The 13,749-nt window shown below is 39.6% G+C and overlaps 2 protein-coding genes and 1 long non-coding RNA gene across 3 annotated transcripts in view; 2 read left to right on the forward strand and 1 right to left on the reverse strand.

Annotated features, from left to right (window-relative positions):
* Window positions 1–10,089, reverse strand: LOC110060438 (uncharacterized). Its single transcript, XM_089283218.1, has 12 exons — window positions 9,752–10,089; window positions 8,365–8,970; window positions 7,890–8,069; window positions 7,053–7,095; window positions 6,294–6,358; window positions 5,523–5,637; window positions 4,589–4,668; window positions 3,845–3,888; window positions 3,533–3,672; window positions 2,849–2,898; window positions 904–2,589; window positions 1–417 (listed from the first exon to the last, which is right to left on the reverse strand). The coding sequence occupies exons 1-12, from the start codon at window positions 10,046–10,048 to the stop codon at window positions 166–168; spliced, it is 3,558 nt and encodes a 1,185-aa protein (XP_089139344.1). The 5' UTR covers window positions 10,049–10,089; the 3' UTR covers window positions 1–165.
* Window positions 5,576–8,102, forward strand: LOC149117477 (uncharacterized). Its single transcript, XR_016205670.1, has 2 exons — window positions 5,576–5,676; window positions 7,898–8,102. It is a non-coding gene; the product is annotated as an uncharacterized LOC149117477 (long non-coding RNA).
* Window positions 9,954–13,749, forward strand: part of LOC110060439 (uncharacterized) — a 24,560-nt gene continuing 20,764 nt past the window's right edge. Inside the window, exons 1-5 of the mRNA XM_089283219.1 lie at window positions 9,954–10,092; window positions 10,215–10,287; window positions 10,872–10,977; window positions 11,646–11,985; window positions 12,998–13,608. Coding sequence (XP_089139345.1) covers window positions 10,071–10,092; window positions 10,215–10,287; window positions 10,872–10,977; window positions 11,646–11,985; window positions 12,998–13,608 — 1,152 coding nt within the window. The 5' untranslated portion in view covers window positions 9,954–10,070. The remainder of the gene's footprint in view (window positions 10,093–10,214; window positions 10,288–10,871; window positions 10,978–11,645; window positions 11,986–12,997; window positions 13,609–13,749) is intronic.

Here is a 13,749-nt window from a genome sequence, read left to right on the forward strand (position 1 = left end):
TAACATAACTATTGTATTTATTGTATTGTAAAGCATAAAAACACAAATAAGCGCGACGATAAAACATCTTATCGAACGACATAAAAGTCTATAAAGAGAGCTTGGACGTTTAAAAAGAGTCCCAAATCTCGAGATAAAGACAAATAAAGATTGAAAGATAAGATTCTACAAGGTAGCCGTTCGTCCATTGATTGTCACCAGTCCCTGTGCTCGTAAAGACTCAGCTTGCTGCGTCAACACTGCTATGACGTCACTTATAGCGGGACGGGCTTCGGGATCCCTCGCGACACAACGCATAATGAGCTCTCGAAGGACACCGTTAGTTACCAGGCCTATTTGTTGGTGGATCTGCTGGGGGACTGGAAGCTCTCTGATGCACATCTCGCACAACAATAAACCGAAACTGTAAACGTCCGCCTAGAAGAAAACAAGAGAGACAAGTCTGTAAGGAAAATAGTACAAAAAATAACAATATTCGTTAAATCGTCAATTCCATTGGGTAGATGTCGAACATAGGTTATCCTCTGGGTCGTCGTTTGGTACCGTGGTGACAACAGCGTCGGCTGTGGCAGGTCAGTCCGATGCTGGAGTGACAGTCGGCTACCACATCGAGTGCAGGTATGGGTGGTCGCAGGGTTGTCTCCACAGGAGCGCGCCTTTAAAAGTACGATAGCTTGCGTAGCAGATGTTTTCCATTTTCTAGGCGAAGAGATTGAGAAAGCGAGCAAGCAAACGAGCGCGCCTGGATTGAACCAAAATGGAGAGAAGTGGATATGGGGTGAGCAAAAAAAGGACGGCGGTGGGGAGAGGTGGAGAGGGAAGGAATCATTTTCTGCCCCACCTCCTCCCCTCGTTCCTTATTTTTTCGCACTCGCTCGCACTCAGTACTAAATTTCTTCTTACCTTTGGAGACTGTTGAGAAGTGAGAGCCTCTGGCGCAGCATAAATCCTTGCTCCTGGATTCTCCGTCATGTACTGACGCATGAAATTTGCCGCTCCGTAGTCTGATAACTTGGCTCTCCAACTGTTATCTCGTCTCCAAAGCAACACGTTGGAACTACTAATGTCTCTGTGCATGATGGGAAATGGTTTATTGAGATGGAGATAGTTGAGCCCGCGAGAGACATCCAAAGCGAGGCAAATGATCTCCTCTTGATGTAACGCGCGCTGGGTCAAAATGTTCCTCAAGTCTGTGTCCAGCAACTCCGTCACAAACAAAGGGCTTCCGTCGTCGTTTGTCGCGCCTATGAATTGAAGTAGATGCGGGTGTCGACAACGCGACGCAATGCTCATTTCTCGCTCAAACAATCTGCGATTATGAGGAGACAGGATAAGCTCGTGAATCTGCTTCACCGCAACTTTACACCCGCGGAATGAACCTTCGTAGACTTTGCCCCAGGCCCCTACACCTAAACTGTTTTCAGACAGGGTGACCTCGTCACGGCGGATGATCCAATCACGTGGCTCGAGTCGCCGATACTCGGCCAGGGTGTCTTGCGCACTAGATACCGCTGATTGTAATTCTCGAAGGCGGTGCTCGCTTTCGATCGCGTTTCTTTCGCTGTCGCGGATGCGTTGTTCGTAACGTTCGCGTTCTCGTTCAAGGTTCTCTCGATCTTGCTGCAAGGTCAATCTTTCCTCGGTAAGTTCTCTCTCAATAGAGATGCGCCTGTTCCTTTCTTGATCCATTTGAATCTGCATATTTCTTAATCTTTCCTGTAAGTCTGCTTTCTGTTCACGTTCCAGCTGCAAGAGACGCAGTTGTTCTGCTATAGTATCGTCCTTCGCTTGGATATCTTCCCGCCTGGACTGACTTGACAGCCGTTCATTTTCCAGCCTTCTCTCTAACTCACTGCAAGCACTCCTAGCTTGGCGTAGTTCTTCTTCTAATCTCAATCTCACTTGTTGTTCTTCACCCAAAGTTCCTTGTAAACCATGGTAGCTTGTTTCTTTCTCTTTAAGCTGTTGTTCCCTCATGTTACGTACAGTTTTCTCTTCATCCAGAGCTAGGCGAACCCGCACAAGATCGCTCTGAACTTTACGCAAATGCGAATTGGCTTCACGTTCTTGTTCGAGTTCGCTTCGAAGCTGCCGTACAGAAACTCGTTCTTGCTCCAATTCACTAGTTAAAAAGGTCATATTAACAGCTTGTTGAGTTAACGAGTGATCTTTATCCGCCAAAGCGTTTTCTAAAACTCGGATTCTTTCACACAGACGTTCTTTATCTGTAGAATAACTAATCTCCAAATCCATCATCCGTCCAAGTTGGCGTTCTTTCTCCTCTTCCATCTCTTGCAGCTTTCCTCTTTCTATTTCCAGAAGTTTCTGATGTTGTTGTAAGTTCTCCCTTTGTTCCTTGCTGTGCTGATCGAGTAAGGTGATGTGCGACTCCATTTCTTTATGATGGAGAAGAATATCTGGTTTAACGGGTTCCGAGGTGCTTGTAACTGGTTGGTCACTGTTCGTTGTGATAGCCGAGGCTTTTCGTCGTCTGCTTCGTGTTTGTATTGTGGCATTTACTGGGTCATCTTTCTCCTTTGTTTGCTCAGTGTTTTCTACAGTGTCAGAAGGAGCAGCGGACATTTTGGACTGCAAACATAGAAATGAATTTGCTTTGGTTCAACTGTATCCATGGACCTCAGAGTCTGAATTAAACAACAGTGTTCCTGTCTTGGGAACTTAACAGCAGCAGTTACAAAGTTCCAAGTCAAATTTGCTATTTTTTCGTAGCAAATCGTGTTGGTCAACTACGTAAATGTATGATTGAGTAAATGTTGCAAGATAATTCCACTAAGCATCGCTTTAAAGCGTGCCTCATCTAAGGAAAACTAAATTGAGAATTCCTTACCGGAGCAGACTTGGATCCGTCTGAGAAGAGTTCCCTGCGAGCATGTTTTCCTGTAGAAACAAACAATCATCGTTTGTTACTGACAAAAGTGAATGATTTAAACCTAGACAGTGTAGGAACGCTATAAAAACTCTGACATTTGTGACGCAAATGTAAGTGTATCGTTATGTTCAATTTTCTCTGACCAATACTAGCACAGGTGATGTCGATGGAAGGCAAACAAAGATTCAAGGAGGTCAAACCTTGACTCCTTAATCCTTACTACGGACGCTATCTCGAAGATGTTTGTTGCAGTTTTACGTGAGAATTCGACGTTGGCAATAACATAAAAGGGCGATTCCACAACGCTCTTGTATCACAAATGTGAGTTAAAAAAAAAACTAGCAAAACGCGCACAAAAAATCGTAGGCTTTTAGGAAAGTCCTTCGTCTTCGCACAGCAAAAGTTCGGGGCTCGCTTCGCTATTCTACCCTGAAACTCACGAGGTCGACTTGTGGCAAGTTTCAAAACACCGCTAACGCGTCGAAAAATCGTTAATACCCCCTAATACATGGAGAAAAGCATTTTAGCAGTTTCTGCGTAAAACCGGATGATGTTACACTGTTCACACTTAGGAAGAGGCCTAGTGTTGATGTAGATAGTTTAGCTTTTATAAGAGACTAAGAGACATCATAAAAAACCTACCTTTAGGCGTTAATATTTTTCTGTGTTCGATATTCACTGGGCCTGTAGGCGGCGGTGACTGTGTTGTCTTTGACTCTTCAACAGATCTGGAGCCGCAAGCTTCCTCCTTCTTGTCCAGTATGTCCTGGGCTTCCTTTACACTTATCACCGAAACAAAAAGAAAAAAAATATAAGAGAATACAAAGCTTAAGAAAAAAACTGGGTTTCCTAACAATTAGGAAACCCAGTGAATAATTATTAATTATTATTATTTAAGGACATTGGACTCACATCTAGTTTGAGTTAAAATTGTTTAGTCATAAGTAGGTGTACCTCAGCTCACTCCATGTCAACTGTTCTGTGAAACGGTTCTGAAACTAAATAAAAAATATATGTACATACATGACTAGATCTGTGAAAAGTGCACTCTTTTGCATTTAGTGAGCTACACACTTTTATGACTCCTAATGGGCCAAAAATCACACCAATTGATTAAAAAAAAAAAATACTAGAAGAAGGCAAAGAGGACGATGAAAGAAAGATATTCCTTTGAATTTTTTTTTTATCGTGACAATTTTCTAATACCTGTTACCAATTAGGCAAAACTTTAAGAAAATTTGATCACCATAAACATCGGTTAACCGTCTTGATAAAATTAAATATTTTAACAGTTGAGTGTGTTAAAATGTGACCAAGATGTATGGGAAAAGGAATCTATTCAAATACTTCTGCCCAAGAAAGAATGCGTAAAGGGATGCGTATTGTCCAATGAAACTGTCCAATTGCAAACATTGCACCGTCCGATAGCCCAATTTCGATATACTAAAATTCAGCCTGAAACAATAGACCTCAGCACGAGGCTCTGAGGAATAAACCCCATAATTACTGTAGTTATTCCCCGGAACAATTTTAATATTTTAACATCGAAATTGGTCTATTACACCATTCCAATTACACGTATGGCATGCATACTGTGCTATTTCTGTGCTAAAAATCAGGCTTGCTAATAGCCAATCAGATAGATACATGTACATGAACTGAGTTATAGTGATTACCATCATTCAACTCAATACCTACCAACTCAGTTAAATCAGCTTTGATATCTCTTGGAACCACTTTGTAATTCATCACCAGCACAATATATCGCTTCTTCATGTCTGTGGTGTAAATAATAAATCATTAAACATAAGTAGGTAGGGAGGTAGGCGGGAGGCCAGGTAGGCGGCAAGGCAGGTGTACAGACTGACATTTTCACTTTTGGAGCTCAGCTTTCACAGCTCAACTTTGGGACAAGTCTAACATAACTCCAACCACCTCTCAGGGCAGGAAAAAACCCAGGTCTGATTGCCCAGGGCAAGTAAATTTTGCTCTTAAAGGTAAAAGGTAAAGTCTGCATGCGAGCCAAGTGGCCCATCAGGCCGGAGCTTATCCCGGTTTCCGTAGCATGAAACGACTAGGAGTATTTCTACTCCCCCCTGGATGGGATGCTAGTCCATCGCAGGGTTACCCCCAGCATTAAGTTCGCCGGTACCCATTTATACACCTGGGTGGAGAGAGGCCCTGTGAGAGTAAAGTGTCTTGCCCAGGAACACAACACAATGACCCCGGCCAGGGCTCGAACCCGGACCGCTCGATCCGGAGACGAGCGCACTAACCATGAGGCCACCGCTCTTGGGCAAGTGAAAATGGAAGGTTGGTGGTCTAGTGGGCAAGTGATAAGGAATGAATTTCACAGCTATTGGGCAAGTACTACCTTACTGGGGGCAGCTGAAAACTGAAATGTACTGGCCCACTGAGCCACATGATTTCAATATTTTTTCCTGCCCTGACTCTATTTTGATCAGTACCCACATTGATCTTCTGGCTGATTTACAACTTTCTCATGCTAAACAATCAAACACCCTCATTCCATGAAAGACAGTCAAATAACTGTTTCATGAAGCAGCAAGTGAAAGTATCTAATGCATACAATGTAATTTTATAACATTTGGTAAATGATATGTACCCTTACCTTTACTATCAGGATCCAGAAACTGCCCTCTTTCTTTACACTTCTCTTGAATGGCAGTCGCCCCAGCAGCAGTTGGTTTTACAACAAAAAGTAATGGTGCACCACCAAAATTTACCTTCCAAGGAACAAAGAGGAAATGCAAAAACTTTGTTAGGTAAGTGAATGAAAGACTCGGAATGACAACTATAGCTCCAGAACAATTGTTATGCCAAAGTGAATTTAAAGTGTAATTAAACATTACATTAATTATTATTATTGTCAGTGGTAACTTTTAATTCTTTACTGCCTGCTGTACCAGCTGACACTACAGAGGTTTGCATGAAGTATACCGTTATGGAAGAGTGTGATCATTTGGGTCACAGCAGTCTCAAGAAAGGCCGTGCTTGATAACCAAATGTTTTGACAACCTGAACAGAAGTCAACTCTAAAGTCAAGTGTTTAGTTAGAATCAAGTTACACTATGTTGGGCACCCGGCTTTCTGCCAAAAGCAGATTCAAAATAAAACTACACCAAGGCTTATTTTCTGTCAGCTGAATATTTAAGTTCTCTTTCAACCAGTGAAATTAGCTGGCAGCCAACCCTTAGCAACAATTCTGCTGACCAGTTTAGTATTTAATTCATGGCATTTCTAGTGTCATGCAAGTCGGCCTTGACTTCTTGATACTTACAAAAAGCATTCATACTAAAAATTAAATTTAAGCCATTTACACAAAGTCTGCCCTTATTTGACTGTGTAAATAGGTGCACGTGGCTGTTACCAACAACATTACCTTGCATTCTAACAAATCTTTACATGGTATTCTGAAATGGTAGGACACAGTTTGGCTACCTATGCCTGAAATAAATATTAGTATTTAGTAAAAAGTTCAAGATGCAACATTATCATCAGTCATAGTTGTGGTGAGTGAAACACACATTACACTCACTGCATGTAAGCTGTAACTTTATGAAATGTAAGATGTCTGATTTTAAATAAGCTTTTTCTCCTTGCTCTAGTCAATGTTTCAGTCACAAAAAAATTACTCTGGGGGCAATAGGATTTCCAAAGACTGCCTTCTTCGTCAGTTACTGAACCCTAACGAATGCATACTGTTAAGTCATTGATGGTGGTTGAGTCATTGATGGTGGTTGAGAGCAATATTGTTTCTAATCTTTGATTTCTACAACTTCACATCATCTGTGTCTTAAATTGAGGTTATCTAAATTTTTTGAAAGTAAGTCAGTTAGTGCTGTACTAGCTCAACAAACATTTCACATGGTGTTTAGTTGGTTTTGATTTAGAGGGTATGTGAAATGGAGCATGAGTGAAGTTTTTGATCCACACATATGAAAAATTACACCTGTATGCCTAATTAAGGCACGCGAGTTGGAAGACATCAAAATGTTTCAGCTATTTAATTAAAGTGCTCATTTTAGACATCATTTTTGGCACATGTAACAACTTGGTGACTCAGCAAAAAGCAAACCAGACCAAACCAAAACCAAAGTAAATCAAATCAAATCAAATTACTATATTGTGCATGTTTTACCTTCATTAGTATCCATTTCTATGAACATTTTCTCTGCATATATCTGTAAAAAGGAATTATTTAATATAACTTACAAAATTGGTTATTAATTTTAATTCTTTCTGCAAGTACTGATTTACATGTAGATACTACAATAGTTGCTTAGGTAATGTGTAAATTGACAAGTGCAATGTCACCAGTGTGAATCAAATTGACAATGATCATAATAATAGGTCATGTTTGATATACATGTATCAATACTCTAACAGGGCTCCGTGGCTTTTGGGTCAAAATTGTAATTTGTCTAAGTTTCTTGTTTCTCAGTTCCCAAAAGAGACTTGGATACAAAGAAAACAACACCAAAATTAGAAGTTTGTCCTGAAAGCTTCAGAACAATGCTAGATTACATTGATATATCAAATATGGCCTATTTCATGCATGCTCATGTGCAAGTTGTACATTGGGATCAATGTTGTGTCCTTAAAGTTTTCACAAGCAGCACATCTGTGCAAACATTGAAGTGCCTAAATCAGTCCTAAGTTAGTCATTTATATCAGGAACTCTTAGGCAAATAAAGTAGATCTATATATTTACAATGTGCAGTTCCAGAAAACATCTAGATACTCCCCCCTAGAAGGAATTAGAATTTCCTGGGGGTTGGGGGGTTCTGCGAGACCAACACATTTTAAATAAATGTATGAAGCTTAATTGGAATTTCCAGAGGGGGTGGGAGATCTCAGAAAAAATCCCTTCTGTGCCAGGGGAAGTATAGATATTTTCTGGAACCACACAGTGTACTTTTAGAAAATATCACAATCAAGAACCATCACTAAGTAAAAATTATATAAACTGCTTCACCTTTACAGGAGCAGAGGCCTTTCCAATCAACTCTCCAATCCGTATAGTGCTGACATGAAGAACTATGTAAATGGCTCTTTTTTTGTTTGATAAAGTAGTCGAAGTAGTTTTCGATAATTGCGGCTTCTGTTCATTCACTTCCTTCTTGCGATTTGCAACTAGGATTTCCCTTTTTGGTTCCTGTCCAGGAAACAAATAATAAACAAAAAACTTTTAAGAAATAATAGTCCAGTTACAGTGTTACTCCTTCTTCTGTCCCCCTCGACACTATACTAGTCACAATTCTTAGTAATTGTTACAATTCGCAAAGATTATATAGATTTATAATTCTGGGTGACTAGAAGCACTACACTTTTAATGGTACACAGAAGCAGCAGCCCCACATACCCCACATTCAGAAGGCTTCTAATCCAAATAGTCAAGACATTTGTCACTTAACTTTATACTACTTGAATGTATTAATTTATTGCTGTACCTTTGAGCTAACATCCGAAGAAAGAGTGTTGTTTTCTCCTCCAGAGAGGCTCTTCTCTTCTGAGGCTCCTGGCTCAGATGAATTACCTTCTTCAGGACAAGCAGCGTCATCATTAACTTCTTGATGATCAATATCCATGGCTTCTTCTACATCTAACTCTTGACTAGTGTGACTAGTGATTGATGAAAAGAGTCCAGCGTTAAACTTTGCAACACTAGAGTCACACAGAAACTCATTAGAATTAAGCTGCATTCCTGGAAGGGAATTCCCAAAGCTGCTTCCAGTTCTGTAGTGCCCCAGGGGTATTTTCTCTGGGCTTGCATTCCCAGGTGATAACTGGCTTCCTAGGTCAGGGGTGCTTGGCCATGATAAACTGATCAAGCTACCATTCAAGTTGCGGGCTCCGCCATAAGATTTTGTGGCTCGATTTTTGCTGTGTCTTGGAGAACCTGAACTTTTTGACGATCTTGCTCTAAGGCCATGAGTACTGGAGCTGCTTGAAGCTACAATGACTTTCTTTGCTCCCTCTCCCTTGTCATGAGCAAAGGGCTCCATGAATAAAACAGGCAAAACCTTGCATCTATTGACTAATTCAATAAAGGCGTCCTGATGGATACAAATGGACAAAAATTAGTTATAAATAGCAAATGTTGAAAATTGGGGTTTGAAATTTATGGTGTAAGGTATCTCTTAGGGAATGTCCTTGAATACATACATATTTTGCAGGTACCCAAGTTTGTGAAGTATATTGCATCACATGAGAAGGGGTTATAGAAGGTTATTTTGTTGCACACATATTTTCCAATTAGTTATCGAATACCTTGACTATAATGTATGCAAAGTAGTTACAAAAGGGCAATTAAGCTTATATAATCGATCTTCCACTTGAATTAAATGGTGTTACAATAGCGTTGATAGTACGGCCAGATTTCAGTATAACCCCGTTATATATTATGCATACAGTTGTTTTAAATAAACAACAGCAAAAAAGAATAGATTCCCTTTGAGACTCCCCGCTTTGTATCATTACTACTACTCAATAGCTTTTGGGAAAAGGAGTTCACGACCGGATAATGTCGACGTGTACATGAACACTGATTAACGAAGTAACACAATTTGAATATTTGGGATTTCTTTTCAGTAACAGAGCATCAAACTGTAGAAAATTCACCAAAAATAAGCAATGGATTTAAAGACAAAATTTAGATAGTCGGCGGAAACAAGAAAGGTCTTCCAGAAAATGATAAAAGAAAGTAAAAGGTGTAACAACGGGGTACATGGGGATCAGTTTGTACGCACGTCCTTCTTATAGAGAACTGATGACTTAATTCTGATGAACACCTTCAATAAACAATCCTATATCTTCACGTAGCTACGTTCGAATTACCTTGCATGCTAAAGTGTAGATCCACGGGTTAATGACAAAGATTCCTTTCAACTTGTCGCATTTTATTTCTGGACGACCCAGTTCTTTGTTTACATCGCGAAGCTCAGGAGATAGCGCATACAGTTTTGATCGAGTCCGCTGTTTCGTCCGCTGTACTTTTGAGAGGAGCACCAAAACGAGGCCGAGAGCGCGCTTCGTAATATTCAAAATGGCGGGTAAATGACGCGAAGACAAGGAAGAGAATACGCTCTCTCTATAACCGATTTTTCTGTAAATGTTGGACTTATATTGTGCCATTGTAATGAGGTAGAGAAAGAAAATGAGTCGAGGCCTTTTATCAGGTAACATATTTCCTATTTAGAAGTTTATGAAGTGAAAAGTCATGTGAAAATTTTCAATGATTTGATCTTCAAGCTTCTCGAGAGAGATGAATATTCTGACGTGGTGGATTTTCCATTTTTAGGCCTGGATAAAGCTGAGAAAAGTCCTTACACAGGTTGGGTTGTCAGTGGGCCAAGTTTTTCTCCAGAGAATGAGTATGTCTAAGTTGTCCTCATATCTGCCATAAGAAATTGAAATTGATTTCTGTTTCAGATCAGTGTAACGTAAGTCTTCGGCATCTCTGATTTTCTTTGAAGCAAGCTTGGTGAACAGTAAATTGGAAACTGTGACATGCAATGCGTTTTTGTTAATTTAGTTCACTGATGATTTAGATCAAGTAAAAGAGAATTTGTTGTTAAATTTGGCAAGATAATGACAAGATTTTTTCCAATGGCAAATACTTAGTGCCAGTTCACTGCAACAGAACTAAAGCTTGAAAATCTACATAATGTAAATCATTTAGCCCCCCAGGTTGATTAGCCCCTAGCTCCCAACCAGAAGTCGAAGAGCCCCCACAATTCACACTTTAAAGAATGAGAAATAGAAAGTGTTTTCAACTTCTGTTTGGGAGCTTATCAACTTGAGGGCTTAACGACCAGATACCAATCTACAATAATGAATTACCTAAAAACAACACTGGATGGAGGGTTTTATTTGTCATTTATTAGGTGATCATATTTACAAAACTTTTATTTATTCTTTTGGAGGGTCATTAATATCACATCATTTGTTTTCCCAGTGAGGTGTGTTTACTTGAGGATGATCAATGTGATAGTGAACAGCAAGGTTCATCCTCTTCCAGTGACTCCAAGAAATGTCTGTCAGATGGACACAGAAGTCCCAATGTAAGTTTGCATTATGACTTCAGGGCCAAGTTGTTTCAAAGGCTGTTAACACTAACCCAAGATAAAATGTTAACCAAACTATCAATTTTTTTAGTAAAAAATGTTTTTCCCTGCTTACAGTTGGTGCGATTTGAGATTATTCAAACTCAACTGTAGCTGAAGGATAATCAATATAAACAGAAAACCTCACCAAAAAGTTTCAAAACTGAAATCAAAATCCTCATCAATCCTGGGTTAGCTTAACTGGGCTTTGAACAACCTTACTTGGGAAGTAGAGAACCCTGGAGGTTCACTGGTTTCTGCATTTACCCTGATGTGTCCATAGCATGAAGTGAATCTTAGGTTCAAGTCACACTCTGACTATCGAGTCACACTGCCGCAAACTATTGTGGGAAGGTTGGGCTATTGATAGTTGAACACAGGCTAATAGAGAGTGTTGCGCAGTGATAGAGCTGGTTTTCTGAAATTGTATTGAAATGCCTCTCAGCGTCTCAAATTTGATCAGTAACCCCTACATATACTATACATCTTAGGTATAGTCTTCATGTCATCTCTGTTCAATTGACCACCAAGTTACATCATAAATTATGTTGACTGATGGATGTATTTTTAAATCTATAATTTTATTGTGTATCTACAATGGACATGAACTGTCTGGTTTTTTTTAGGACTTCAATGCAAAAAATTCATCATTCAAAATTCCTAAAAAAAAACCTGGCTCTCCTGATGGCAAAGACAAGAAAGGCAATTCATGGATTGTTTCTTCATTTGATGAAGAAGAGGAGAATAGAGGCTGTCTGACAAGGGACTCACATAATCAGAAGCAAAGAAACAATGCAAACTATTCTGGTAAAAGAAAATCAGAAGATATTGGATATCGTCTTCGAAGACAAGGACTTTGTGTTCCCAGAACACGTCGATGGAAACATGCCGATCCCCCTGGGACGCCATCTTCTGGGTGGAATTCAAAGCTGACTTCTTTAGGAACAGAACCTTCGTTAAGTCATGGTTTGTTATCAAGAAAATTGTTGTTTTACAGAGCTTGATCACAATCATTCTGGGTACTCTTTCCTATCCTCATCCCTTGTACTTGTGTAGCCTCTATATGCTATTAAATATTTTGATGTCCTACAAAAGATCTAGACTTCCCCAAAATAAGAAACAACATCTGCTTTGAATTGCTTTGAAGATGTACCAAAGCAGAATTTTAACTGTTCAGTAAAAGTTTTTTTGAAATAGTCCAGGGCTTGAAAAAAACTTGAATTCCAGCTTGCCCCTCAGACTAGCAGCTCTCAAATGCTACTTGCCCTGGGCAAGTGTTAGTTTTCCTTTTTTAATTTAATTGGCAGATGACTTGGCTGGGCCCTTGTCCATTGGGCAAGTGAGAATGAAAAGTTACTTGCCTGTCACGCAAATCTACTTGTCCCGGATGACAGGACGGCACTTTTTTCAAGCCCTGAATACTGGAAACACTTGGTCTTCAGGAAAGTCTCTTAGTAGTCAATTCTCCCCTTGTGCACTTCATTTTCATTTTTTTTTTTTTTTTTTTTTTTTTGGTGGGAGGGGGGATGCACTTAATGTTAACTTTTCCTATATACAGGGTGGGCACTCACTCAAAGTGGGTGCTTTTTTGAGGTTGGGTGCATAATCAAATAAATATGGTATTTACATTGTTCATTTCTTTACTTCTTTTGGCATTCTATCCCTCTTAACTGACTTTGGTCCCACCATGTGACCTCTTAGTTTGACTGGTTGTTCATTGTGCCAGTAACACAGAGATCATGAATTCAAAGAGAAATGCCATGGAAGCCTTGAAATTGTAACCAAGTTTAGTTTGTCAAATAAAGTATATCTACATGTTTTGCTGTCTTCTGTTCTGTCCTGTTTATTTTGCCTGTGTTCACCCCATCATCAAAGTCCACCATTAAATGAATCACTATCTGCAAAATTAACTCTTAACTACTTTGTTTGCCATGAAATATAATGTAATAATGTTATTTTGTTTGGTCTAATTTTGCAGTTTCAAATGCTCATACAGCTGAGAGATGTAATGGTTCTGTGTCTGCAGACACTACAAAAACTATTGTACAAAGAAGTTGTAGTGTTCTAGACAAAGAGCAAAGAGAGAGTCGTTCAGTATTAGATCGTATCCTGGAAGGAGAACATGTGGGTGTTTCACTCAATACAGACTCTGATAACGGTGTGGCAAAGAGTGTGGACACTAATTCAGATAGCAACTTCAGAAAAAAATCAAGACTTAGTGAGAATCCAGCTTCGTCAAAGGAGGTTCTTTCCGATGACAACTATGATGACTGTTTTGATTCGAATTATTGTAATACCTGTAACCAGAAGTTGTCACTGGACAAAAAGTGCCCACATTGCAGCAAAGATGTTTTCCCTTCACAAGCTGCAACACCAAGAAGACCTCTTTCACCGGACAGATTTTATCCTCTGGCTGATGACAGGAAGCCAAAAGTTCAACGGACATACAATAATAATAGATTACATAGAAATGGAGTTCCCAAGTTGTTAGAGCCAGGATCAGTGGCAAAGATGTCAGATGTTAAAAAATCAAATAATGAAAGAAGCCAGACAAACTTCATGTTAAAGAAAAGAAAGAATCAAACAAAAGTAAGTTGAACTGAGCTTTCCTTAATTAAATGTTTGTGAGTCTGGTGAACACTACACATGTATGCTGTTGCAGCAAGAGAAGCAGTCAATATGTACAATAACCACTAGAGTACACCTGTTGTACCTGTAGACATGGGTATG

This window comes from Orbicella faveolata, unplaced genomic scaffold (genome assembly GCF_042242905.1).
Source record: "Orbicella faveolata isolate gen_17 unplaced genomic scaffold, um_ofav_v1 contig_12, whole genome shotgun sequence".
Classification (NCBI taxonomy): domain Eukaryota; kingdom Metazoa; phylum Cnidaria; class Anthozoa; order Scleractinia; family Merulinidae; genus Orbicella; species Orbicella faveolata.